The 27,447-nt window shown below is 38.7% G+C and overlaps 2 protein-coding genes across 2 annotated transcripts; both read left to right on the top strand.

Annotated features, from left to right (window-relative positions):
• The first annotated feature begins 501 nt into the window (after positions 1-501).
• LOC125245836 (nuclear factor 7, ovary-like) lies at positions 502-13,614 on the top strand. Its single transcript, XM_048156621.1, has 6 exons — positions 502-1,058; positions 6,877-6,972; positions 7,087-7,317; positions 7,444-7,466; positions 7,549-7,667; positions 13,109-13,614. Exons 1-6 carry the CDS (start codon positions 684-686, stop codon positions 13,474-13,476), a joined length of 1,212 nt encoding a protein of 403 aa, XP_048012578.1. The 5' UTR covers positions 502-683; the 3' UTR covers positions 13,477-13,614.
• Positions 13,615-13,643: 29 nt separating this feature from the next.
• LOC125245841 (gastrula zinc finger protein XlCGF8.2DB-like) lies at positions 13,644-19,697 on the top strand. Its single transcript, XM_048156630.1, has 3 exons — positions 13,644-14,659; positions 15,187-15,319; positions 18,188-19,697. The coding sequence occupies exons 2-3, from the start codon at positions 15,235-15,237 to the stop codon at positions 19,222-19,224; spliced, it is 1,122 nt and encodes a 373-aa protein (XP_048012587.1). The 5' UTR covers positions 13,644-14,659; positions 15,187-15,234; the 3' UTR covers positions 19,225-19,697.
• The last annotated feature ends 7,750 nt before the right edge of the window (positions 19,698-27,447 follow it).

Raw genomic sequence — 27,447 nt, 5'->3', positions numbered from 1 at the left:
CCTTACAATTATATTTTATACCATTAACATTTTTATCATGTTAGTATTGTAAAAACGGCCTTACTTATCTAATTGTATACAAATCAGTTATTAATTACCCTTTAATAATCATTTACTAGCTGTGTAGTTTACAACATTAGATTTTTGTCTTTAAGAAAAATGAACATGTTCTATAATCAATGTATCAAATTGAATAGATATTGAATTGAAAGCTCATGAATCCAATCATGAAATGTGTGTCTCCTCCACACACTGACAGTCTCAATCTCAATACATATTTTATTAAACTTTTGTTTTATAGGATTAAATTCTCTTATAATTTTCTAATATTTAATACTACATTTTCTCACTTGATTTTTTATTCTGTCCATTGAGTCCAGAATATGCTTAAAAGCACAAATAAAATAAAGGTAAAACTACAACCAGTCTGTCTTCAGAAACTCCACCCTCTTACAAAACCTACCAGGAAGTGACTAGTCATTATTTCTAGCTTTCATTTTTGCTGAAAGCTAAAACGTGTCAGTGTTGTGAAGAACAGAGGAGGACAAATTATATTAGGATTTTTGTGTTTTTCTGAATTAATCCAGATAAGTTTTTGATTGTAATGATTATTTACTTTTCAAACCAAAGTTCAGAAAGTGAAATTAAATTGTAGATCACTGGATCTTTTACAAGACGAGGAAATGGATTCAAAATCTGTGGAAGAGCTTTCTTGTCCTGTTTGCTGTGAAATCTTCAAGGTTCCTGTTATTCTGTCCTGTAGTCACAGTATTTGTAAAGAGTGTCTACAACAGTTCTGGAAAACTAAGGATTCTCAGGAGTGTCCTGTGTGCAGGAAAAGAGCTTTAAGACAAAAACCTCTAGTTAATCTAGCGTTAAAAAACTTGTGTGATTCATTGATAAAGGAGGGAAATGAGGAGATCTGCAGCTTACACAGTGAGAAACTCAAACTCTTCTGTCTGGAGGACAAACAGCCTGTGTGTTTAGTGTGCAGAGACTCAGAGAAACACGCCAATCACACATTCAGACCCATCAGTGAAGTGCTTTCATCTTACAAGGTAAAACAAATGTCTCTCACTTCAAGTGCTAAATACAGTGCTAAACACTGGAACAGTATTATTTATAGACTAGTATTTATTTTTGCTCAGACTAAATCTCCATGACTTCCCAGAAAGCATTAGCCTGACGTGTTCATACTCAATTCTAGTCAGAATATGAGTCTGATACTGCTCCATTGGGCTTTGATTATGGGGGCGTATTTCAACCGATCCAGGAAAGACCTCAATTGGATAGACCTACAACCAATCAGAGCTACAGAGTAAGTGACGTATGTTGAGCGACGCATAGTTGTCAACAGAACTCTTCTTAGCGACCATCGGGGCCAGCTGATAAATCAAACTTTTGCCGAATTCCGTAGGAAGGACGGCAAAGACATCTTTCCCATCGACAAATGCCTTGATCGCGGTCCTCTGTTCCTCTTTTAAAATTAATGCGCTGTCGATATCTTCTATAACGGACGCGATGGCGGAATCTACACATCTCAGTTCTTCAACAACAGCCATCATTGTTGTAAACTAATTGACCTTTCGCAAAGACTCGCCCTCCTTAGTTACTGTTGCTTTGTCTGACAAGCCGTGGCGCTGTCACGCCACACAGAGTGGAAAATACATTGCGGAGCAAAGAGGAAACTGACAACACATCGACAGACGAGACAGAGCAGGTTACTTATGATATTAAACAAAGTCCCAGCTTTCAAACTGTGTAGTTATTAAAAAAATTCAAACAATAAAAACCGTTTTGTGGCTCTTTAATGTGTTGTGACCATGATCGTGACAGATTGCTGTAGCACCTCAGCTCAAGAGGCTCGTTAACCGATCATCTCTTTCTACTAGTCCATTTATAGCATCAAATAAACATGAATGAACATGAGAATGAATGTTGTTTCAAACGCGGAAAGACGTCAATATGCACAATTTTTCAAGTTTAACTTCACCGATGTTAATCTTCTAACTCCTGACTGCTTTGTCGGACAAAATGGCAGATGCGGCGTTCTGATTGGTTAGATCGCTTGTCATTCAAACTCCCCAAGCGCTCTTTGATGACGTGGGTGGTTACGTAACCGCAGATAGCCTGTCCATCATCGATTAAAGCCCGCCCTGGCAATTTGATTGGCTCGGCCTTCTGGGAGCCGAGCATAATTACTCCACAATGGATCGAGTCCAGACCGAACTTCCCGTCCAAAAAATGTTGTGGGCGGGGTTCGGGCTGGCACCCAGGCTAAGAAAGCATGGTGACATTGATACAATGTTGACTTTTGATCCAAACTATCATTTTGGTTGAGATTGACATTACAGAACACTAGTGGGTGTTTCCCAATCAGTGGGGCGTTTTCAATCCACGATGGCCATTTTCTCAACCACTTTACCTGTTTTGCTCTAAACCACTGGGGGCTTGGTTAGGGCCATTTTGGTTCTGCATGTGCACTTCTCAGTAGTCTAATCAATTCCTCAATAGAGAGAAAACACAGGTGCGTCCTATACAGTAGTGTTGTTTGTTGACTTCTCTGGGTTGCAAACAATGATGCATCTTTCTTATTGTTTCTGTTCTTTTGTTTTTTTGTGCTTGTTATTTGCATTTGATTTATTGTACTGAATCTAATAAGATATATTTATAAGATATAGATCGAATAAGATATATTTATTTAAAAAAGTTTTTAAAGAGTTCCTTTTAAAGTATCTCTGTAGTCAATAATTTTATCCCTTAAAACTCATCTTTGATCACCAAAATCACATATTTAAACACTCACTCGCACAAGCTCAGAGATCCACTCGGTCAACTTACTGAGGCAAACGCTGCACAATGGTATCGCTTTTTACAATGTCAGACACATAACGGTAATTAATATGATTAGCGTTTTGCTTGACTACATTATCAAACAGCTAATAATGTGTTACTAATGTTACACAAACCATGTTCCCGTTTGCGAGTCTGCCTTCTGACAATCAGTATCCTTACAAAAGCTTTGAACAACCAAGAACGTCAGTGGAGAAAGGCTTATAGTTCATCTTAACATCATAATATACATCATACACCAGCCATATTGCTAAATCTACCCGATTTTTCATATCGACAGAAAAATATACCGGGATATCCTTCTTTTGATACTCCCTTGCATGGTCAGTTAATGATATGCTAAAGCTCACCGGCACATTGATGTGATTGGTTACAAGGTAGTTTATGACATCAGAAACACCAGTGATTTCAAACCACGGGTTTGAGACTGTCTTAGGTTTACTATGGAAGCCCGTTTCCGCCACAAAAAAAAAAAAAAAGAGCCACTAAAAAAAAAGATTAATTGCGACTTTTTATCTCAGAATTGCGTGATAAAAAGTCAGAATTCTGAGATATAAAGTCGCAATTGTGTGATAAAAAGTCAGAATTCTGAGATATAAAGTCGCAATTGCGAGTTATAAAGTCAGAATTCTGAGATATAAAGTCGCAATTGCGAGTTATAAAGTCAGAATTCTGAGATATAAAGTCGCAATTGCCTGATATAAAGTCAGAATTCTGAGATATAAAGTCGCAATTGCGTGATAAAAAGTCAGAATTCTGAGATATAAAGTCGCAATTGCGAGTTATAAAGTCAGAATTCTGAGATATAAAGTCGCAATTGCGTGATAAAAAGTCAGAATTCTGAGATATAAAGTCGCAATTGCGTGATAAAAAGTCAGAATTCTGAGATATAAAGTCGCAATTGCGAGTTATAAAGTCAGAATTCTGAGATATAAAGTCGCAATTGCCTGATATAAAGTCAGAATTCTGAGATATAAAGTCGCAATTGCGTGATAAAAAGTCAGAATTCTGACTTTTTTTCTCGCAATTAACTGATGGTCAGTATCTCTGTCTGTAACAGTGCATCCAACAATAGCCGTGCTGCCGTGAAGTCTGAGGCTGTTGGTGTATAAAATGTGCCACTTCATCTTTGTCTGATTTATTGCGCCTCCGCCACAGCTGATTCTTCTTCTTCTTATTATTATTATTATTATTATTAATATGTCATTATTGTGTAAAATTCATCCATTCTGTTAAAAACAACTTTTATTGCCCAAATACCTCGACTGTAATTTGCAGAATTGCATGATTCTACCCTTGAGTTGCAAAGTTGATGAAACATGATAGGTATTGGTGTTTTAGTATTAAGCCCACTAGATGGCAGTAAAAGCTGTTTTTTCTCCTTGAAACGCTGTACTTGTGTACAAGGTTACCGTGGAAACATTCTATATGCATATCAGTCCCTCCAGAAAAACGCGGAATTTTTTTGTGATTGTTGCGGGCTAAAATGCTTGATTTTGCGGCACGTTTTCTTAAAAAACGCGATGGAATATGCGGGATATTTTTGCAATTTTATGCGATGAAATTGCGGGAACTTGCAAAAACTGCGGTTTGATGAAAAACAGAAAAAAATAAAAGGTGATTCCCCCAACACCCTGTTCTCACTAGGCTACTAATGTAAAGAGTAATTTCCTATTACTTCCTATGATAAGCAAGCATACTAAATCACAGAATATTTAAGTTCTCATTCTGTTTTATTTCAGACCTTAATTAACGCATGGCTCAAACTTACAAAACATTGAGTCAAACAAGTTCTGTAGCTTTACAAAAGGAATATGAGTTTGTAGAAAGGCGCTATATAAAATAAACGAATTATTATTAATATCCAACAACTTCTATAAAAATGAATAAATTAAATATTTTTAAAAATGTGTGCTTCATCCTGCCTGCTTCCGCTGCTGCTTTAACCATCCTTGGCGGTGGCAAAGTGAAAGTGGTTTTCCAGCGTCAACACGCAGTTGCACGGAGTGCAAAATATTTTGCCACCACTGTCATGTAACACACCGGGAAACTGCTTCGCGCGGTCTTTTGCGCTTATTTTTATTGGCAAATGAGAATGATTTGTGTGCTTCATCATGGTTTCATGGTTTGCAGATGATGTTCACGTCGCGTAATTAAGTCACTTCACAAGGTTCCCATGGCAATAGGGGGACAATAATGGCGCTTTACTAGTGTGAAGTAAACGCAACATTTTTCAACTTTCTGCTAAGATATATGTGACCTTTTTGCAACGAAAATGCAGGGATTATGAAATCATGCTAGCCCCGCATATATTTTCCTTGCTGAAATCGGCAATTTATGCGGCGAAAGTGCGGCGTATTTGAAAAAATGCGACCCCCGCATAAATGTATAATAATAACAAAGCAGCAATCCTGATGGTCAGTCGCAATGAAAGGGAACGCAAGCAAAGTAAGAACTGGGAGGCATAACGTTTCACACAGTAGTGAGAAAAAGTTAGAATTCTGAGATATAAAGTCGCAATTGCGAGATATAAAGTCAGAATTCTGACTTTTTATCACGCAATTGCGACTTTATATCTCAGAATTCTTACTTTTTATCACGCAATTGCGACTTTATATCACGCAATTGCGACTTTATATCTCAGAATTCTTACTTTTTATCACGCAATTGCGACTTTATATCTCAGAATTCTGACTTTTTATCACGCAATTGCGACTTTATATATCAGAATTCTTACTTTTCATCACGCAATTGCGACTTTATATCTCAGAATTCTTACTTTTTATCACGCAATTGCGACTTTATATCTCAGAATTCTGACTTTTTATCACGCAATTGCGACTTTATATATCAGAATTCTGACTCGCAATTGTGAGATATAAACACGCAATTGCGAGTTAAAAAGTCAGAATTCTGAGATAAAAAGTCGCAATTAATCTTTTTTTTTTAGTGGAGGTTTTTTTTTTTTTTTTAGCGGCGGAAACGGGCTTCCATAGTTTACTGCAATTTTAAAGAGAAAATACTCAACAATGGTGTTGACTTGAGCAATGAAGAGAGGGTGGGTTTGTTTGGGTTGATTTCAGATATCAACAGTGTTCAACAACCAATTTGAGAAATCGCATACAGCACTTTTAAAAGGTTTCCCCAAATTTTGAAATGGTCAGAAATTTGTTGATGTACCACTGAAGTGTAGCTTAATGTTGTTTCAACATTAACTTACATCAGATCTCAACATTAAATTATGTTGACATTTCAGTTGTATTTTCTACGGAGCCCCACACATGACATGCAAGAAAAAAATTAAATTAAGCATTATAAATCATGCGCATGATTTATAAAGCGAGGGAACGAAATTGTAAATTGTGTGCATGATTTAGCCTACTATTTTTTTCCTGCATGTCATGTCTGGGGCTCTGTAATTTAAATGTTTCAACAAAAGTAATTTAGAATCAACAAAACAATAACATTGATCAAATGATATTACTAATGATTATTTTTGTTCATTTCAATGTTAATTCAACATTGGTGATGTAGAATCAATCATAGTGTAACGATGATTCAATGTCATTACCATTGATTATTTTGTCGAAATCTCATTATTGTTTTAGCATTGATTGTGGGTGCAAAAACAATATTGAACCAACATTACATTGCCACAGATTTTTTTTATTGAAATCTCACCATTTCCTCAACATTAATTGCGGGTGCAAAAGTGATATTAAACCATCATCACTTTGTAACGTTAATTCAATGCACTTAAACACTGACGCATCAACACTGACTCAACATTGTTTCAATGATCACATGATATCTGGGATACTACTGATATTAAATTCTGCACTGAGCTTCAACCCCTCCGATGTTCACATCTTGAATGTAACAGCATTGACACAAAACATGTTTGGTTTGAAAATCAGTAGAAATGTCACGGGTTACTAAATAATATAACAACAAAAACAGCCAAACATACAATGTTTAAACCTCTTAGCTACAAGTTTCACAGATTTTCATCTTAACCTGTAGGAGGAATTTAATACAGCAATGACATCCTTACAAACCAAGCTCAAAAATGGAGAACAAATGAAAGAAGAGTGTGATGGAATAATTGAACACATCGAGGTGAGGATATATAGAGTTAAATACTCCACATTCACACACACAGAGTTTATTAATGACATTAGTGGAGTGTGTTTTAATACAGAGCTGACTGAAGTGAATGTGATTTGATTTCAGTCTCAAGCTGAGCAAACAGAGCGTCAGATTAAAGAAGAGTTTGAGAAGCTTCATCAGTTTCTCAGAGATGAAGAAGAAGCTACAATCACTGCACTGAGGGAGGAAGAGGAGCAGAAGAAGCAGAAGATGAAGGAGAAGCTGGAGGAGATGAACAGACACATCTCATCTCTTTCACAAACAATCAAAGACATGGAGGAGATGATGAAAGCTAATGACGTCTCGTTTCTAAAGGTGACAAATGAATCTGGCCTCATTCTTTGAGCATAAATCCACTTGTCAAGGTTGTATAGAGAGACTCACTGACAATAATATTGTTTGATGAGATATTAAAATGTTTTCAAACTCTTTGTTTTCCAGAACTTTAATGTCACAATGGAAAGGTGAGTGAGCTGCTCGTATCTCTTCTCTCAGTGGATCTGAACTCAAATTCACTGCAGTTCTGACTCCTGAATGTTCCTCCAGAGTCCAGATCTCACAGCCGGATCCAGAGATGAGTTCTGGAGCTTTGATTCATGTGTCACATTACCTGGGTGACCTGTCGTTCAGAGTCTGGAAGAAGATGATGGAAACTGTCCAACACAGTGAGTCTCAGCAGATTTGACACCAGTGCAAAAGATAGCTCAGATATAAACTAAAACATTTGATAGAAATATAATAACTTGAATTTGTAAGAAATCTTAACTGTATTTCAGAAAATCATCAGATCATACAGCGAACTCATAAAAAGTCTATTCCTTGTGGTCTATGCTTATCAGTGGTGTAGTCAGGGCGATACGCACGCATACACCATATGCTTACATTTTGCTCAGGGCTGTTTGCGTATTACGACTTCTAAGGATCAGTATTTGCGTATACCCACTTGTTTTTTGCTTCGAAAGTCCATAAAATATTGTCCTGTTACCTTCCCCTTTAACTGTGTATCCAATGCTGTTGTGTAAACTCGCGATTCTTTGATGTAATTGGTGCATGAGCACTTCTGTCATACCTTTTCCCACTCATAGTCGGCTAACCAGGCTTCACAGTGCGTGTTCGCGCTGCAGTGAAAGAACTCTGATCAAAGCCGCTCGGTGTTTTGAGCCGTGCATTGAGCGTATTTCTCTCACTGCAGCGGTCACGGCGTGAGAAATATGGTGGTGAGTAAATAAGACTATTAATTAATTATATAGCCTACATCATGCATTCGGAGCTTTTATAAGCGCTAAGTTCCCGTACGAACTGAAAAGACCATCAGCGCAACTGAAGCCTTGTTTATAATGCATTAGTGGTGCGGGAATCATAAACATAGACTAGGCTACTCTCTGAATCTTATCACGCTCCAAAAGTTTGATAAAATTTCCATTCCGACACTGATAATAAAATGTGCGATCCATTTGAATTCTATTGAGAGTTAAACACTTTACAACGCTATAGAGAAAGTCAAACGTGACCAAAAGACTGAAAAGAGGACAAACATCATCTTGCGCCAACATTTATTAGGGAGCTTTTTAAACTATTCATGACCCGCCCTTACTAGAATTTATATCGTTTTATATTGGTAAATTTGGCTTACTTGTAGAATCTATAATCTATTAAGGGAATATATTTTCACTAGATTTATATTACACCCTGGGCCGCATTAATGCACGGGCTTACCTGGGCTTAAGCCCAGGGCCCCGGGCTGAGGGAGGGCCCCGGTAATGCCGGAAAAAATATAACCGCATTTTATAATGTGATGACTGTCCCTTTAACATCGCTTTGATTTGAATACATGTGCTGTTCTGCACGTGAAGTTCATTACGATGCGCCGCGTCTAGCAGCAAGCAACTAAGTATCAGTATCTGGGCAACGCGGACAGACCCAGTGGCGCTGCCTGTGTGCGTACAAAACTTTTTTTTAACTTAGCTGAACTGATTTATGGCTTTAGAACGCCATGTCATGCATCAAGAAGTGAGCGCAACGGTTCTGCATGTCCTTCTAGCGCATGTTTGCATAGAAAAACAAAGAAAAAGTAGCGCAGAAAAGCGCGTTCTGTGTGAACAGCCCCAAAGAAGACAATGTGTTCGAATTTTAAAGACGTGGTGCGGCGCTACGCTTGATGGCAACCCTTCACTCACTGAACCCTGCAGTCGTTAGTAGTCCAATAAAAATACAAATCATGCAAAAATACAGTTTCTGAAAACGTTCAATGAGGTAAAATGTTGAAATTAACAATGAACAATACTTTTATTAACCTTACAGATGGAATCTTATTATAAAGTGTTACCATTTCATATAAATCCAAACAGTCATGCTTAAAGATGACCATCTTTAAATATCTACACAAAGGCCATAGCATTGACATTAGACACATATTGTATGCATGTATACATTATTTGCTTCCATTTTAGAACACTGAATATTATTTAAATAAGATTTGTATTGTATTACAGTGATGATAAAAGAGAACTGAAATCGAATGCATTTCTGATTTGTTTATATAGGCTATGTCTGCTGCATAACGATACAGTTTGCTTTCTCATGACACTAGTTTTAATTATGCAACTTTGCTGCATAACGAATCGATTAAAGCGACCAGCTGGATATAAACTAATGCAAATCGATGGTAACAATCATGACATTAAACATTTGGGTCGAACTTGCGTGTGTTTTTGTCACATTGTTTTAAAGATCAAAGTACAGGATAAAAAAGTAGCCTAATTTTTGCCTTAAAGAATTAATTGATTCTGAACTGCCGAAATGAGTCTTCAGCAATTCCAGTCTCACTTTCTGTTACAAACCTAAATAACAATGTAAAAATTTGCGTAATGGCAGCCGGTTGCTCGTGAACAACATCTATTTTGACCTGCCTTCAAACACTGAGACTTCAAAAAGCTGAGACTGGAAGAGTTTGGTTTGTGTTGTTGACATGTTGACATGACATCTTTACGGTGTGAAAGCAAATCCACTTTGCATGCACTTCCAAAAGACAAGGACTCACACTGGAATTGATACGGTAAAACTGACGCCTTTGTTACTGTTCGAATCTGCGTCTCGTTTCAGAGGTGCGTCCTCTGGAGCTCGCATTTGAAGGCTGCATACATCATTAAGGATGTCTTATTTAAGAAAAGTAACCATAATAAAATTGATGGTTATTCCTCGTGAGGTGCAAAATGCTGTTTTTTCTTTCTTTCAACGGTTGTTTTTCTTAAATGAGCCGGCCTCAATGACGTATACAGCCTTCAAATGCGACCTCTGGAGGATGCAGCCTTCGAAATGAGTAGCCTGTACAAATAGTTCAGACTATGTGCCAATATGTAGTTCATGCAGTGATATTTATATTTTATAACAGACCTATAGATTCGGATGTTTTGGTAATGGCATTTATTCATGCAAAATAAAAGGCTGACAACTTGCACTTTGTGATTAAGAAGATTGAGTGAATGTAGGCAGGGGTTAAATTGGGATTTGCTATGTGGGGGGGCTCTGTGGTTTCAGGCTTTAGAGGAGTGCATGTGTATGCAAAGACTACAAAATCGTATCATGTGACAAACTGTAAAATATAACAAGTTGAGAGAGCCCTCTGCTATGAACATCAAAATACTGATCAAAATCATTCTATAGATGCTGGTAGTGTGAAAGCTACATCTGATGACAATAAAATATGTCTGTAGGCCTGTGCCTTCTCCTTTGTGTCAGTATCAAATGAGTGAAGCTACCATCAAAGGACAGAATATAAATACAAAATACAGTGCTCGACATTAAGCCTGGTTTTGTGCTTGTCCTTTGGACAACTAAATCATTTACTTGTCAGAGTAAAAAAGTAGCTTGTCTGGAATTTTTTTTTATTTTATTATTATTCAAATCTTTTATCTTTTATTTCATATTCTTACATTTGATAAATTAAAATAGTAGGACACTATAGGGCTGTTACCAAATTAAATAATTTACACTGAAAAAGTACAACTGCGTTCAATAATGTTATGAGATTCTTTAAATATTTTTGAATAAACAAATAAGAAATGCTGGTGGGAAATTTATACTTTTAAACATGAAATTAAACCGCCAGTAGATGGCGGCAAGTGACCGTCTTAATGAGTGAGCCACTGAGTCATTTATTCAAACGATTCACTCTGAATCAAGAATGAAGCAGTTGTTTATGAATGGGCGATTGAATCTTCACTCAACCGATTCGTTCAAAGCGCTGAATCATTCAAAACGGCTGAGCGCAGCTGCGAGATGCACTGCTTCTGCTTTGTTTGGAACTATTTTCGCTGCTACAATAGAACAAAAAACAGGCATATTGCATCTAAAACGTAAGTGATTGATATTAACTACCTGTTTATTGAACTGTTGTATGAAATTAGTGTCAATTTCAATCGAGGTGATATTCAGGAATTCTGTCGTGTGATGCTTAACTTTATCATATGTTGTAAATAGCAAGCTAAACCCCATTGAATTTTTATTGCAACATGATAACTGAGTTTCTTTGTGTGGGCAGAGCTCATTTGTTTTGAATTCTCCTCAAGAGGTTACGTGATCGTCAACAGCGCAATATCACCGCCAGTATATCCACTATCAGTCGCCACTTAAGCTAGATTAATCATTCTCGCGTTTTGGTTGTTATTGACATTTTAATCAAGCTACTTATCTTGTCAGGCAAGTAAAATTCTCTTTCACTTCAAAAAATCCACTTGTCCCGCAGTCCCGGACAAGCGTATGTCGTAAGCCTATGTGCCGGGGCTCAGCTCCGGACGGCCCCAGCCCAATTTAACCCCTGAATGTAGGTAATAGTGTTGGGTAGGGATGGGCAATATATCGCATGCGATTCTCACGCGCATTTCGTCAGTAAAGCCGGTTCCCTGATTACCGCTAAATCGCCATCACCTGCTTTCAAATGGAGCGCCATTTAACAGACAGAGCCGTAGATCACTGATAAGCCACGCAAATATCGCGTTCATTATCGAAGGCGATTCATCTGCGATATGAACGTGATATTGCGTGGCTTATCAGTGAACTACGGCTCTGTCTGTTAAATGGCGCTCCATTTGAAAGCAGGTGATGGCGATTTAGCGGTAATCAGGGAACCGGCTTTACTGACGAAATGCGCGTGAGAATCGCATGCGATATATCGCCCATCCCTAGTGTTGGGGAATGAAGGGCCCCCCTAAAGAGGTAAAGCCCAGGGGCCCCTTGTAGTCTTAATGCGGCCCTGATTACACCTGTGACATGTAGGTTGCTATTTTTCATAGCAAATGCTATGATAATGGAAAATGATAAAGTTTGACTTCTTATGGCACACTGAAGTAGAAAATTCTGTCAAACTGATAAGCTTACATGTGCGTAAATAATATAAAACTGAGTTTACAGAGGTTACCGGGAAACAGCTCTATTTCTGCTGTTCCATAAGCGCCACCTACCGACAGAGAGTGGTTTAAATTTTCATTCAGCCTGACTACGGTTTTTGTTTGTTTGTGAAACTCATGACCACATTTTTATAATGTTAATAAATTAAATTTTGAATAACTGACTTTTTAACACCCTTTTGAATAAAATGAAACTTTAATTTCAGATATATCATTTTTTACAGTGAATATAATTCCAAAGCAGCATGTTTAAATAATAGTCAAACTGTAAAGCATTAAAAAAAGTCAACCATCATTAAAAACAAATAAATACAGTGCATCCTAAAATTGGTTGACATTTTTAATGCTTTACAGTTATGTTACTAGTAAACAACAAACTAAAACACATTTACTGTCATGTTTATGTTGTTTTTTAGTTGTCGTTTTTTTTTTTTTTTGGGGGGGGGGGGGGGGGGGGGGTGGGTCTGGCTAATAGTACACCACTAATTTTTTTAGAACTACACCACTGATGCTTATGTATTAGGACACAATAGTGTTTATTGAATACTGATATTAAACCTGAAGCCTCAATCCATTCTGACAGTAACTGAGAGACCATTGTTATAATTTATGATCTCTTTCAAGAAAGTCTTTGTATTTTACGTTTACATTTCTAATGTCATCATATTTCATCCTCTAATCTGATGTTATTCTCTCTGCAGCTCCGTTGACTCTAGATCCAAACACAGCACATCCATGTCTCACACTCTCTACTGATCTGACCAGTGTGTCGAACAGTGGTGAAGATAAAAAGTGTCCTGATAATCCAGAGAGGTTTAACAGTTATGCATGTGTCCTGAGTTCTGAGGGCTTTAACTCAGGAACACACTGCTGGGATGTGGAGGTTGGTTACAATACATGCTGGAGTCTTGTAATAACCACAGCATCAAACCAAAGGAAGGGAGAAGTTTTCTTTAAGTCTAATGTCTGGCGTGTGCAATACATATACAGAAAATACTGCTCACAATCCCCAGAGCAACCCTTGTCTTTCTTAACTGTTAAGAAGAAGCTTCAGCGTGTGAGAGTATGACAGAGGAACAGTGTCATTCTCTAATCCTGTAACCAAACACAGTGTGTGCACATTCAGGACATCCTTCACAGAGACTGTCTTTCCATTCATATATAATCGCTGCACAACTTCCCCTCTGAGGATTTTACCAGTTTGTAACAGCAGAAAATCACAGTTAAATATGAGTGAGTAAAGCCTTGTTTACACTGCACGCGTGTGATTTTTTTCATGTATTTAATGGCTAAATTGTTATATTTTGTCCGGTTTTATTGTGTTTATTGCGATGCCATACTTTATATTGCTGTAGCCATACAGATGAAGTTAATACACTTAAAAGTCCAGTTAGGGACAACAAAAACAAAGAAATTTCAAGTTTTTCAACTTCGAATCTCTTGTCGTCAGTTTCTAGCCACCTACTGATGTGAAATATGAGTGGGAGTTTACTCAGGGTGATTATTTTGACTTTATTTTGTATTTGAGCTGCGCGTCTTGGACACGGCGTCCATCAAAAATAGGTGAGGCGCCTATCTTTAGCGAAGCGGCGCGTTGAGCCACTTCTGGGATGCTTCTCAAATGCACCGCGGCGCGGCTGGTGTAAACACAAGCATTGACTAGAGTGGCCGTGTATCAGCTCCGGTAGCCGCGTCGCAGCCGTAACGCGCCGCAGTCGCGTGCAGTGTAAACAAGGCTTAAGGTTGCCACACCGGATTCTGCAGTCAGGCATATTTGTTTTGTTTGTTTTGTCTGTGGCCCTAATAAATGTTTAATTTGATTGACAAACATTGTTTAATGTAAAATAGTAAAAAAAAAAAGAAAAGATTAAGCTCTTTCAAAACAAATTGTGTTAAACAAAAATTGGTTTGTTACTGAAAAAGTTCTTAATCACTTGTATAAATGTTTTTTTCTTTTTTTTTTTGCGCAAAAACACTAGTGTTCAGCTAGACAGAATCTCATATTAGACGAGGTTTAAAGGCTTTCATTGGCAGAATTCCCAGCACATTAAAATGAATATGGATTTAAATATGTATTTAAGAAAGAATTAAACTCTGAATGATGCTCGCTTATAAATGTTTTATTATTTGTATGTGAATATCTATGCACACCTGATTCAGCTTGTGAACAGAACTTTTATTGTGGAGTGTGGAGTGATGTGACGTCACAAAGCGGCGCCGCGCTCCAGCGTCTGTGATTCGGCTGGAGAAAGGTTTGTATTTAAAGTGTTTGTATTTAAACTAATGTTTGATTATTGAATGTAACATTAAAATGCATTATATAAGTTTATGAACGTTATTTTTCGTGATTAAAGCGCATTTACATGTGAGAAATAGAAAAGGTGTGTCTCATTTAGCTCCCTATTTAGTGAATCAGAAACACGAATTCGGTCACTGGCGAGTTGTGATGGAGAAACGGAGCTTTGTGAAACTCGAGTCAACTGAATCAATTACTACGCAAAATGATTCAGTGATTCTTTCGCGCGCTGACGACACGTGCTGGTCAAAATAGTGTAAATTCAACGAGAACACAAACAATAGCAGGTGTTTTTATTAAAGTGTACTATATGAAATGTAATTTAAAACCATTAAGTGACGATTATAAACCATAACACAATATGAAGTGTGGTTTTTTAGGCACTGACTACTGAACTATGGATCTGATTAAGACACACTTAGAGATTTAGTTTGGATTTGTTAATTTTTTTTTTAATCTTAATGACAAATTGTCCAAACACAGAAAAACTCCTGGTGAAGCAGCTGAGATCCACGTGAGACTATTATAAAGATGGAGTTTATTAAAGAGGAGAGCGAAGACCTGAAGATTGATGAAACATTTAAAGTGAAACAAGAAGATACTGAGGAACAAACAGGTTGGTTTCATTCTCAAAGCTGAACTCAGCCCAAAAAATGCCCTTGGGGTAAATATCACAAAAATGCAGATTTAAATATGTCAAAGCTTCAGAATAAATTATATTTACAACACAAAAAATACACTTAAAACAGCGAATAAGACTTGGAGCATGCGCATAAACCTTGCACGCTGTATATAAACTTTAGGAAAGCTTAGAAATAATGCCTGTATATTTTCACAAAATATACGTAGCCTATAAAAAATGCGTGTCCGTACACATGAAAACGCAAGGGTGTCATTTTCAGATTTATCCACTCTGGGACCCGGTTTAAAAAAGTGGTTTCAGGCTCCCAAAACGCTGGATCCTTCTGGACGAAGCGCCCATATGATACAAAATTTTAACTTGTACAGCTAAACGCGTTTCCATGTGTATGGGCTCATAGATGTAAAGAAGCTTTTTGCACATTGTTGGCCACTAGCGGAGTGAACTGTCAACAGTGATGGTGCGTTCATACCAGATGCGAATGAAGCGTTAAGTGCGAGTGATTTACATGTTAAGTCAATGCAAATGAGCTATAGACATCATGCTGTGTGAATTGAGGGTTTTGGGCGTTTGATGCGCGTAATGCGTGATTCGAAAAATCTGAACTTTGGTGAATATTCGCGCATGTTAACCAATCAGGAGCTTGCTCTAGTAGGGACATGATTACGAGGTAGCGAGCGGAGAAATCCGAAACAACAGTGGAAATATTGCTGTATGTGGATATGAGCTGTACGATATCTTCACACTTTTATAGAAACAGGATAAAAAGCGCGAAGAAAGTTGAGGAGGTATTCGCGCAAGTCGCGTCTGGTGTGAACAACTACTTTCCTGCCCTATGATAAGGTATAGCTAAGAGTTGTTGTGAAGTGAATTTCCAGACCAACCTTACAAACAAATGACTTACAACCTTACAAACAAATGACTTACAGAAGGTATACTTAACTAAGAACGTTTCAGGAAACACATATTAATGTTAAGGTACAGCTTAAGGTATAACTTAAGAACAGCGTAGAGTTACGAAGGTTTCAAGAAATCCAGCCCTGGTCATACGCAGTGGATAAATCACCTTTGCTGGAAAAAGTGGCAAGATCATCAACAAATAAAGCAGATATGTGACCTGTACTGGAAAAATGAGTCAGAAAGAGCAAATTTTGGCTTTTGCACCTGTCGCTGATGAAAGTCTGGATGGTCTCTTTCATTTTTGGGGCTGAGAACTCGATGTCTGTTTTTTTTTTTTTTTTTTTGTCTCCTCAAAACAAGCTGAAACATGGACTCATCTGATCACAGCACACATTTCCACCGTCTTTTAGACCATCTGAGATGAGCTCGAGCCCAGAGAGCTCAGCAGCATCTCAGGTATTTTCACTTTTATTTTGCCTCTGTCCCAACTTTTTTGGAGTGTGTTGCAGCCATCAGAATTAGTTTATATAAAATACAATTATGTTGGTCAGTGAAAACATTGGAAAACCTTTTCTGTACTTTTGTCAGTTAAAAAAAAAGATTCAAAACCAATTAGCCACACAAGTCCTGAAAAGTGAAGCCAAAGCGTCTTGATCACCCCCAGGTGGCTGGAAGCAGTATAGGTCATAAACCCCGCCCTCTACATGTATTCCAGTGGGATGTGAGACAAACTACACAATTAAATTACACTTCAAATATTTTTTTCCAAAGACAATCTCTGTCATATTAGGCAGTTTTTATCACGCTGGTGTTAGTTCAAGTGTTTGTTCTTTAAATAAGTTTGGTTTTAGTTAGTTATTTGATGCTATAAAAATGGGGGTGTGACGTCATGATTGACAGCTGTAGCCATTGAGGCGCCAACAGACTTTTTTTCTGGATCTTCGCGAGATGACTGGAGCTTTAACTTTAATTTCTACATTTCCATAACTGTTCTGAGTTTGGGCGGGACCTTGATATCGCTGCTCCACTTCGTGCTTACTATTGCGCAGACTCGGGTTTCAAGTTCTCTATGTGCAGACTTGAGACTCAAGATGTCAGCGCCATATTGGCACACTGGCGGCTTCAGTTACTACAATGGAAGAGAGTGAAGGTGCCCATCCATAATTTTTTTTACAGTCTATGTTCAATTAACAAACCACAGATTGTTGATTGTATTGCATTTTACAAAATGTAAACAGACAAGCAAAATCAATCAAACTTACATTCAGAGAGAAGGTCATAAACCAAAGGGCCTTTATTGGAGAAAGGTCAGATTTTGAGTAATCCAAAGGAGAACTTCGATTTGTCAGTGTTGTTGTTAACTGGAAAGGCTGATTAGCACGGTGTGATCAGTTTTCAGTGCTGATTTCCTTATACGGTGTGGATAAGATGACCAAAAGGATCGTATTGAATTTGTATCAATGTTGTAACTCCTTTGGGATCCACGATGAATGTATTTCCAACTAGATTGATGCACAACATCTGGATGTAAATGTAGAGCCAGTGGAAGTTCGGAGAGGCAAAAGTATAACTGAAACAGTTTTGCTGTGTATCATGAAATTGACACTGCAGGCTAGAAAATGGATGAGAGAATGATCCAGATGAATATATTCCATTGCAGACAATTCATAAATCTTCATTGTTTTCAACACCCAGAGTCCTAAGGATGAAGATTTAGACTTACACTAGGTCCAGCAAGCAGACCATCTCAAATTTCCCAATAACATGCAGATAGGCCATCTTATTTCATCAGAAGTGCTCAACATAGTTAACTAAGCATACTGCAGAGACACTTCCTAAAAAGATGTATATAATGTACATTTTAATGCTTTAAATGTCTAAATGTTTTGATATTTGTTGTTTTGTGCTGTTAAACGGGTTCATTTGTCTTTTCTTTTACCCTAGACCTGATGGCCCTGAATGAAGAAAGTCAAGAACTGAATGAAAAGGAAGAGAAAGATCAGAATGAAAACCCTGATTTCATAACTGGAGAAAAGTCTTTTAGTTTCTCACAGACTGAAAATTCTTCCTCACAAAAGATGAGAGCTAGAAGTAATTTCACCTGCCAAGAGTGTGGAAAGAGTTTCAGTCAACCTGGAAACCTTAAAGTCCACATGAGAATTCACACTGGAGAGAAGCCTTTTACCTGCCAACAGTGTGGAAAAAGTTTTGCTGAAAAAGGTAATCTTAATAAACATATGAGAGTTCACACTTTAGAGGGCCCTTTCAGCTGCCAACAATGTGAAAAAAGTTTCACTCAAAAAGACAGACTTAAAGCCCACATGAGAATTCACAATGGAGAGAACCTTTTCACCTGCCAACAGTGTGGAACATTTTTCGTTCGAAAATCAAGCCTTAAAATCCACATGAGAGTTCACACTGGAGAGAAGCCTTTCACATGCCCTCAGTGTGGAAAGAGTTTTTCACATATAGCAACAATTAAATCCCACATGAGACGTCACACTGGAGAGAGGCCATATACATGTGATCAGTGTGGAAAGAGTTTCAGACAAAGAGTCGCCCTTAATTCCCACAAGAAGATTCACTCAAGAGATAACAGTTTTATATGTCTTCAGTGTGGAATGAGCTTCACAGACAGTGATCACCTTAAGAATCATGTAATAACTCACACTGGAGAGAAGCCTTTTATGTGTCATCTCTGTGGAAAGAGTTGCTCAAACAAATCAAACCTTAATGTTCACGTGAAAGTTCACTCTGGAGAAAAACCTTTCACCTGCCCTCAGTGTGGAAAGAGTTTCACAGTTAAACAAAGCCTTAAGACTCACATAAGAGTTCACACTGGAGAGAAGCCTTTCACGTGTCTTCAATGTGAGAAGAGTTTCACATATCGAACAGACCTGAAATGTCATTTGCAAACTCATTCTGGAAAGACATTGCAGAAAAAAGAGCAATTTCAAAAATCACCTTCACAGACAATTTAATTGTGCAAAAGTTTTTTTATTACACTGATGACACCTACATATACTCCAGAAAAATCATATGTGAGACTCTATTTTTGTTCTTTAAGTGGAAAGAATTTTAAATGACTTAGCAATTCACATAAAAATATGTATCTGTGTGAAATTAATTTAGATTGGATATAGGCATAAGATTAATACAGTGGATTTGATATATTAGATAAAGAAGCTATCAGTATATTACAAAACTTCCCTCTTGCTGTGAAATGTCGCAATATTTTCCCAATATTTTATATATTCACAGTATTTTGAATATACCAATCCAATCTGACCTGTAATGCTGCCTGAATCAGAAATCATGCCTGGTTTCTACCAAGGTTTTTTTCCCCCTCTATTCTGTCACCTGATGGAGTTTGGGTTCCTTGCCACTGTTGCCTCTGGCTTTCTTAGTCGGGGACACTTGATATTCAACATTATTACTGATCTGCCTGCATTGACACCATTGTATTCAAACTGAACTGAGCTGGATGATTACATCACTGTTTTCTCCAGAGCTGCTCTATAGATAAGTGAATTATTAATTCTGTTTACAACAGAATGAATCAATACTGAACTTACTTAAGCTGGACATTGACACTATTTTCTTCTAGAGCTGCTGTACAGTCAAAATTATGTTCCTGCTATTACTGTAAAGCTACTTTGAAACAATCTGCATTGTAAAAAGTGCTATGTAAATAAAAGTGACTTGACAACTCAAAAATTAACTTTCACTTAAACCATCCTTGTTCATGTTACATAAAAACTCATGTAACTACATAAACTTAATTCAAATGAGTTGTTTATACTAAATATTAGTATTGTCAGCTTTACTTAAGTGTTTGTTCAGTCAGCTTAACATTACTGATTGAATTAGACAACATAAATTAGAAAATGGTTAGAAAAGATAAACAAAAGTCTTAAGGCTGTGAAACGAGATGAGGATGAGTGCTTAATGACAGAAATTTCATATTTGGGTGAACTAACCCTTTATCTGCGAAATGCTGGCAGGGAGTAACAGTGCAGCAGGCAGCACACCCACCACCAAGTAAACCATTTGATCACCTTACTACGTTAACCCCTAGTTAAGGGAAAAAAGTATTGTCTAGTAATGGTAGACATTGTCAAAGTGGGTAGAAGTGTTTCCCACTTCAAAGAAAAGCAGTGCCGCTAAAGTATTTTAACCATACAGTTTGCGGAACCCATTGACTTCCATAGTATACACCCCTTGACTCCCATATATAGACAGACAAAGATGTTCCTCAAACTGTTCCTGCATTGATATCCCTGACAAAAAGAAGTGAGAGTATTGAAAGAATGGTATTGGTTATGTGGACACACAGCATACACTTCCCTGCCAAGGAATTAAACAGGAATGTGTGCTATGATTCAGCTAAAAGGACGAGCTCTGATAATTAATCATTGTCCATGCCCAACTGGCATAGAAGACACTAACTGATCGAAAACAAAACACCAACAATATGGCAAGACAATCCAGACCCAGGGGAACATAGAATATGGACTTGAGTGGAGAAATTCTTTGGAGCATGGATCTCGCCAGAGGTTTAGCCTATGTGATGAGAAGTTGAAGTGACCAGGTATGAGTTAATTTCCTTCATTAATACCACCAGAGTGGTCCTCAAAGGTGTTAAGGAAGAATTAAGAGGAATTAGACTTACTGCACTGCAGAACAGAATGACCCTGGACCAACTGACAGCAGTCATAGGAGGAGGCTGTGCTATAATAGGAACCATATGCTGTACCTACATTTCAGATAACTATGCAGATGGACATTTAATTGACAAAGCAGCTGAATAGAACCCAAAAGTACTTCTACGAGCCATCCAGATCCAGGTCATGGCATCTTTTGCCATATTTTGCATCATCCTCTTGAGTTTTTGGAGACGTCGAGCCAGTGTTCCAGCAGTCAGATCTTGGGTATGCGGCTGGAGAGAAGCAACAAAGCAGCCATCACGACAGAGGACGGGCTCATACAGGATCTTGCTATGGAAGGTGTTAGCAGGTAGTTGCTTAATTTTGCTTCCACAGCATCCTGAAGGAATCAGCCTTTGCTCCAGCTCTGCTTTGCTTAAAGAAACTTCACAAGGACTTCTTGGCTTTTTTTGCCTGGGACGTACAGCAACCTCAGTGCTGCAGCTAATGTCTCCTCCTGGCATTCCATCATCTCTGATGCAACTCTGGTCTTCACTCTGGGCTTACTGTCGGCACTGATAAAGTCCATCTTGAACTGGGGGTCCAAACAAGAGGCCACATCTAGCAGCTCCTGAGTAGCGTCATCTTTATATTTCTCATTAATGTAGTACAACATCTCCTTCTTCAAGGCCTTGGTCAGGTCTGTGTCTTCCTCTTTCATTAGCAGCATTGAAGTATTGAGAGGTGAAGAACTGGCTTCACATAGGAGACACTAATCTTCTCCTGAGAGTACATCAGTGAAGACCAGCAATGGGCCCAATGTCTTGCTGACAGATTTCGGACATCTATATCTTGCCAGGTTGGAATCAGATGCTGTGCCGCCTTGTCCTCAGACAGAACCTGAGGTAAAGCCTTCTGCTGCCCTAGAATCCTGCTGATAATCATCTGTCTGGAACCCCATCTTGTTTGGCAGTCTTCACCATGTTCGCTGCATTGTCTGTTGTTATACAGATTAGACGTCTCCCATCTAGGCCCAAGGCAGCCAATGCTTCTGTCATCCCCGTTGTGATGTTCTCCCTTGAATGATCCTGCAGAAAAAATGCTGTTTGCAATCAGTGGCTTATCAGTTTGAAGTCCTCATTAATAAAGTGTATGGTCAGACTTATACTTCGTTGTTCGACTGGACCACAAGTCCATTGTTGCTGCATATTATCCCACTTGTGATAGCTCGGTTTCAACTTGTGCCTTGCATTTCTCGTACAGCTCTGGGATGGCAACTTGAGAAAAATAGGTGCAAGATAAACATATTTTTTTGTTTAGCCTTGAACAATATCTATGCAGCCTTGTTTTTGCTCAAGGTGTCTCAGCTGCACATAACTGTATACCGTATAATAAGCTTAGCTAAGTTTTATCTTATTTACTAGAAACCCTCACACATCGAGTAAAGGAGTTGTGAGGCCTCCCAGGAAACATTTGGAAGTTTAATAACTGTTGAAAAGACGTCCCTCCAACACGTCCCATCATGGTTGAAAAATAGTTCCAAAATGAAAGTTGAACTGACATCTTTGATGTTATCTTATTAATTGTCTAATCAATTAATTAATATTGAACTACACATAGCTAAAAGTCAAAGTAACAATTATACATGCAACCCCAGAGAATTGTAGACATGTACAAACATATCTGAATGCATTTTTAGGAAATGTTCCGTTACATATTTTTACTGATTTATGCCATTTGTCAGGGAACACAGGCCAGGACGATGGTAAGTAGAAATAAAGACAGGCTTTATTGAACACAGCGGTTATTGCAATGGTGGATATGGAATTTAGTTGCAGCAGGATGAACACAGAACAGGTAAGTAGCCACACACACACATTTAACAGTCACTGATGAATATAATCTGAGCACTTTCCTTTCTTTGTTTGCGGGACGAGAACACAGAACTGGAGAAAGAAGATGAGGAGCTGGAGAATGGAGATGAAGGAGAATGGAGACTTGGAACAGGAGACAAACATTAGGTAAGAAGCCTTTAGGTGAGTCACATCCAAGGAGCGCATCCAGTGGGTCATAGACAAGACTAGACAATGATTGTGTGTGTGGCGAGTCCTTATATCTGGTGCACGTGATGAGTGACATCTAGTGGTGATCAGTGGTGATTGTTGACGGAGTGCAGGTGAGTAGAAGGAGGAATGATGGGAAATTAAGTTCAATGTGGATGACAGTTCTGGTGACCGTGACAGTACTGCCCCCTCCCGGTAGGCGCATCCTTGTGCTGTAGATACAACATCCAGGGAGGGGAGGCGGGCGTCCTGGAGTCTTGAAAGGAGGGTGAGTGGTGGTGCAGGCAGGTATGAATCCTCCATGGGCAGATCCGGGAGCTCTGGAGGCCAGGGTGGAGCCGGCTGTTCAAGGGATCATGATGGTGTGGCCTCCGTGGCCTTGGCCTGGACCCCAGGCTCGGCCAGTATGGCCATGGGCAAATTTCTTGAAAAAAAATTTCTTGGGCAAAGCTACAGCTGTGCTCCCTGGGTTGGGCTCTGTGGCAAAGTCTGGAGTGGACTCAGGTGCTGGAGCGGACTCTGGAGCAGACTCAGGGACTGGAATGGACTCTGGAGCAGACTCAGGGACTGGAGCCATCACTGGACTCTGGTCAGAGGCTGGAGCAGATTCAGGGGCTGGATCGGACCTAGGATGTCTGGGCTCCAAGACATCCCCTCATACTCCACCAAAACTCCTAAGGGCACAAGTGTGGTGGCTATTACGGCTGAGGGCTCAGGCATGGCGGCAATCTTGGGAAAAGGCTCAGGAGTGGCGGCCATCTTGGGACAAGGCTCTGGAGTGGCGGCCATGATGGGAAGAGATTCTGGAATTGCGTATTCATCGACCTCGCCAACTGTGAAGGATGAACCAGCAAGCCACAATACGTGATTGATATATTGTGCCAGGTTACCTGGGGTTGTAGCTGCTGATGCTTGCAGGAAAAGCTGGTCATCATCTAAACCACTCCAGAAAGCTGTTTTTAACGTTCTGTCATTCCAGGGTATCTGGTGGGCAAGCTGTAGGAACTCTTCAACATATGACTCAAGTGGGCGGCCATTTTGTGTTATGGAGAGGAGCAGATCAGCAGGATCAATTGGTGGGATGAGAATGTCTCTTCGATGTTGCAGGGATTTGTGAACCAGTGTACAAAGGGTGGGCAGCCCTAAACAAAAAAGACAATTGATTGTACGGTACTCGCCAGGGGTAGCATACCACCGCAGAACAATAGCCAGTCTACGGTGTGGTTCAAGGGGCTTTCCCCAGTTAGTATTCTTACGTATTAGGTTTAGCTCAACAGGTTGCAGAACAAACTCAAACGTGTTCCGTGACTTTCGAAATTGCTTGCCGCCACTCATCTTCAATAAAGTTTCAAGGAAATTTGACCAAAATACAGCCCCTTGAGATCTTTGTACCATCCACAGTCTTCTCTCCGAAACACCCAGTTACATGAGCCGTGTACAAAGAGCTGTGGCTTTTAGCATCCAATGGCACATCTGTGTTCTCTGGCTGCTTCATATTTTTTCCTACTCTCTGCCAATTTTTCTTCCAACGTATTCCTTATCGATTGAACACATTGGAAAGAAGTCATAATCAAAAATAAAAGTTGTTGATTTGACCACGAAACATAAACATGTAAATAAACAAAGTTTGCACATCATTTAATGCCTGATCAGCTTGCCTGATGCTGTTCAAAGCAATGCAAACACTTCTGCTGTTGTACCACTACACTAACGTTTTTAACTCGTACATTACACTTAAGATCCTGATGTCATGAGATGTGACTGAACTAGGGGTGTAACGATTCAATTCGTTTTCTCGATGCATCCATTACAAATCCTGACGATGCAACTTGAAACGTTTTTTGAATCGTGAATTTTTAATTTGTCAATAATCAACGTAAAATGCTAACAATCGGATTAATCGTGATTCAGTATTTCAAATTATATAAACATTAAATTATTACCCTCACAGCTCTTCTTCACAGATACTCGCTGCACTCTTTACCGCCTTGACTGCGCTTGTGTTCTGTCCGTAGCTCTCACTGACACATTTTTGAGCAGCCCACATTTGAGCTCTCCTCAGGACAGCCACTGCTATTCACATGAGCAGATGACAGCTCTCTTTCGAGACAGCAATAGTCTTGAGTCAAACCGATCAAGCCAATGATAAAGCTGCCAAGTCATTGCGTGGTTACTACTGTTGAAATAAAACGCTTTCATTTTGTGGAAAGTCAACACTATTATCTATAAGATAAAATACTCAATCTTTACGGAAATGGGTCATACCATTGACATTACCTGAGTAGCTGAAGTAAAACCCCGCTTATTCAAGGGCGTGCATTTATTGCATGGACAGAGCAAACACAAAGTGTCTAAAATGCATACGCACAGTTCCAATGAATGATAAATGAAATTTACCTTAATGTTGTTAAACTGAATGTACAAAGGAAACTGTTGAAATAACTACAACACTAACAACACTGAAATAAGAGCGTGCAGTTTATCAATCAATCAGATGCACATTAAAGTTGCGTTTGTTACTATAGCAACAGTATACATCCGGCGCGTTTTCTTTCAGAATCATCATAAGGAAAATGTTCCGTATAAAGAGAACCAAGAGGGCTTTTAAAACTATTCCGTGAAGAAAAGTTAGCTTAGGATTAGTTGGGAAAGTGTATGATGTAAGCATTATGTTTAATGTACCTGGAACACTTTAATAAGGTTGTGTAGACATTGACACTGTATTTAACATGAACTAACAATACTTTTAAAGGTCCCATTCTTCGTGATCCCATGTTTCCAACTTTAGTTAGTGTGTAATGTTGTTGTTAGAGTATAAATAAAATCTGTAAAATTTTAAAGCTCAAAGTTCAATGCCAAGCGAGATATTTTATTTAACAGAAATAGCCTACAACGAACGGCCTGTTTGGACTACATCCCTCTACTTCCTTCTTTAATGACGTCACTAAAACTGTGTTTTGACAAACCTCCGCCCACAGGAATACACAAAAAGGGGGCGTGGTCTTGTTGCGCTCCCACGGAGAAGAGCAAGAGTTGCGTTTGTAAAGTGTGTTTGTCGCCATGTCGTCGAAACGCTGTTATTTTCATCCCGCAGTCCAATCACCTTTGTTTGGCCTTCCCAGGGACGCTGTACTTAGAAATCAGTGGTTACAATTTATGTTTAACTCGGTTCCCGAAAATTATAATCCACATGTTAAACTATGTGCAGCACATTTTACTGAGGACAGCTTCCTCAATCTCAGTCAGTTTAATGCCGGATTCGCACAAAGATTATTTTTGAAAGATGGAGCAGTTCCCTCTTTGTCTGGAGAAGGCGTTGTTTGTGGACCACAACCGGTAAGTGCATTTTATTATTTACGTTGGTGCGTTTAACAGTTTCTGTAACTTATCACACAAAGGGCAACGCCTTTTAGCTTTGTTAACTAGATGGCAATTGAAACTTATCCGACCAAAACTTTTAAAAAGTGTAGTAATTCAACCGGACACCATCGATAGTTGGTGTTTGTTATGATCAGTTTAAATTATTTGTTGATTATATCTGTTGTTTACTGTTTAACCACATGCTGGTTTAGCTGCAGCCACGCGAATCATGCGTGTTTGCACAGGTTCTACTCGATCCTCTTCATCTATGTTCTCCGGGTCTGATTCCGGCTCAAATTGATAAGGTAAAATTAAAGACATGTTTACGATAACACTGAGCGCATGCATCTCCCCGTTATGGTAAGAGGCGTGACCTTTCCGGGCAAGGAGCGCTAAGCTGCTGTCGAATCACAACACAGGAACCGCTGGCACAATCAGAACTCGTTACGTATTTCTGAAGGAGGGACTTCATAGAACAATGAAGTCATCAGGCCGTTTTTATGACAGTGGAAACAGCGGCATACAGTTAAGTAAATTATGTGAAAAATACTGTTTTTTTACACGCGAAACATGAACACATGTTATATTGCACACTATAAACACAATCAAAGCTTCAAAAAAACCACGAAGAACGGGACCTTTAAAGCCTTTTAAAATTTTGCCTTATGTAAATTTCTACAAATGCCAATTTTTAGGATATTAAAATAAAGTTATGTAACATCATCAAGAGCTAATATGAACTAACATTAACAATGGACAAAACTCTGACCACCTGAAGCCCGCTGATTAATTCGCACCCTGACTAAGACACAATGGGGGAAGCATTACAATAACCCTATGAATGCATATAAAAATGCAGAATCATATCGAAATAATCGAATCACATGGAATGTTAATGTGAATCGTCTCAAATTGAATCATTCTGAATTAGCAAAAATCGTTCTTGAATCAAATCAAACACCTATGAATCATGAATCGAAGTCTACCCAAAGATTCACAGTCTTAGGGTTAGTTCACCCAAAATTCAGAACACAAATTAAGATATTTTAGTTGAAATTTGATAGCTCTGTGAGGCCTCCATAGGGAGCAATGGACTCTTCCTCTCTCAAGATCCATAAAGGTACTAAAAACATAT

Source organism: Megalobrama amblycephala, linkage group LG14 (assembly GCF_018812025.1).
Source record: "Megalobrama amblycephala isolate DHTTF-2021 linkage group LG14, ASM1881202v1, whole genome shotgun sequence".
Classification (NCBI taxonomy): Eukaryota; Metazoa; Chordata; class Actinopteri; order Cypriniformes; family Xenocyprididae; genus Megalobrama; species Megalobrama amblycephala.
This window is presented reverse-complemented; position numbering and strand designations above follow the sequence as displayed.

What these genes read in the sequence shown, in the direction of transcription:
- LOC125245836 (XM_048156621.1), top strand. Translation starts at nt 684, where the DNA reads ATGGATTCAAAATCTGTGGAAGAGCTTTCTTGTCCTGTTTGCTGTGAA. An exon ending in AAGTGCTTTCATCTTACAAG is followed by an intron (nt 1,059 to 6,876) that starts GTAAAACAAATG and finishes CTTAACCTGTAG; the next exon opens with GAGGAATTTAATACAGCAAT. An exon ending in GATGGAAACTGTCCAACACA is followed by an intron (nt 7,668 to 13,108) that starts GTGAGTCTCAGC and finishes TTCTCTCTGCAG; the next exon opens with CTCCGTTGACTCTAGATCCA.
- LOC125245841 (XM_048156630.1), top strand. Translation starts at nt 15,235, where the DNA reads ATGGAGTTTATTAAAGAGGAGAGCGAAGACCTGAAGATTGATGAAACA. An exon ending in AGATACTGAGGAACAAACAG is followed by an intron (nt 15,320 to 18,187) that starts GTTGGTTTCATT and finishes CTTTTACCCTAG; the next exon opens with ACCTGATGGCCCTGAATGAA.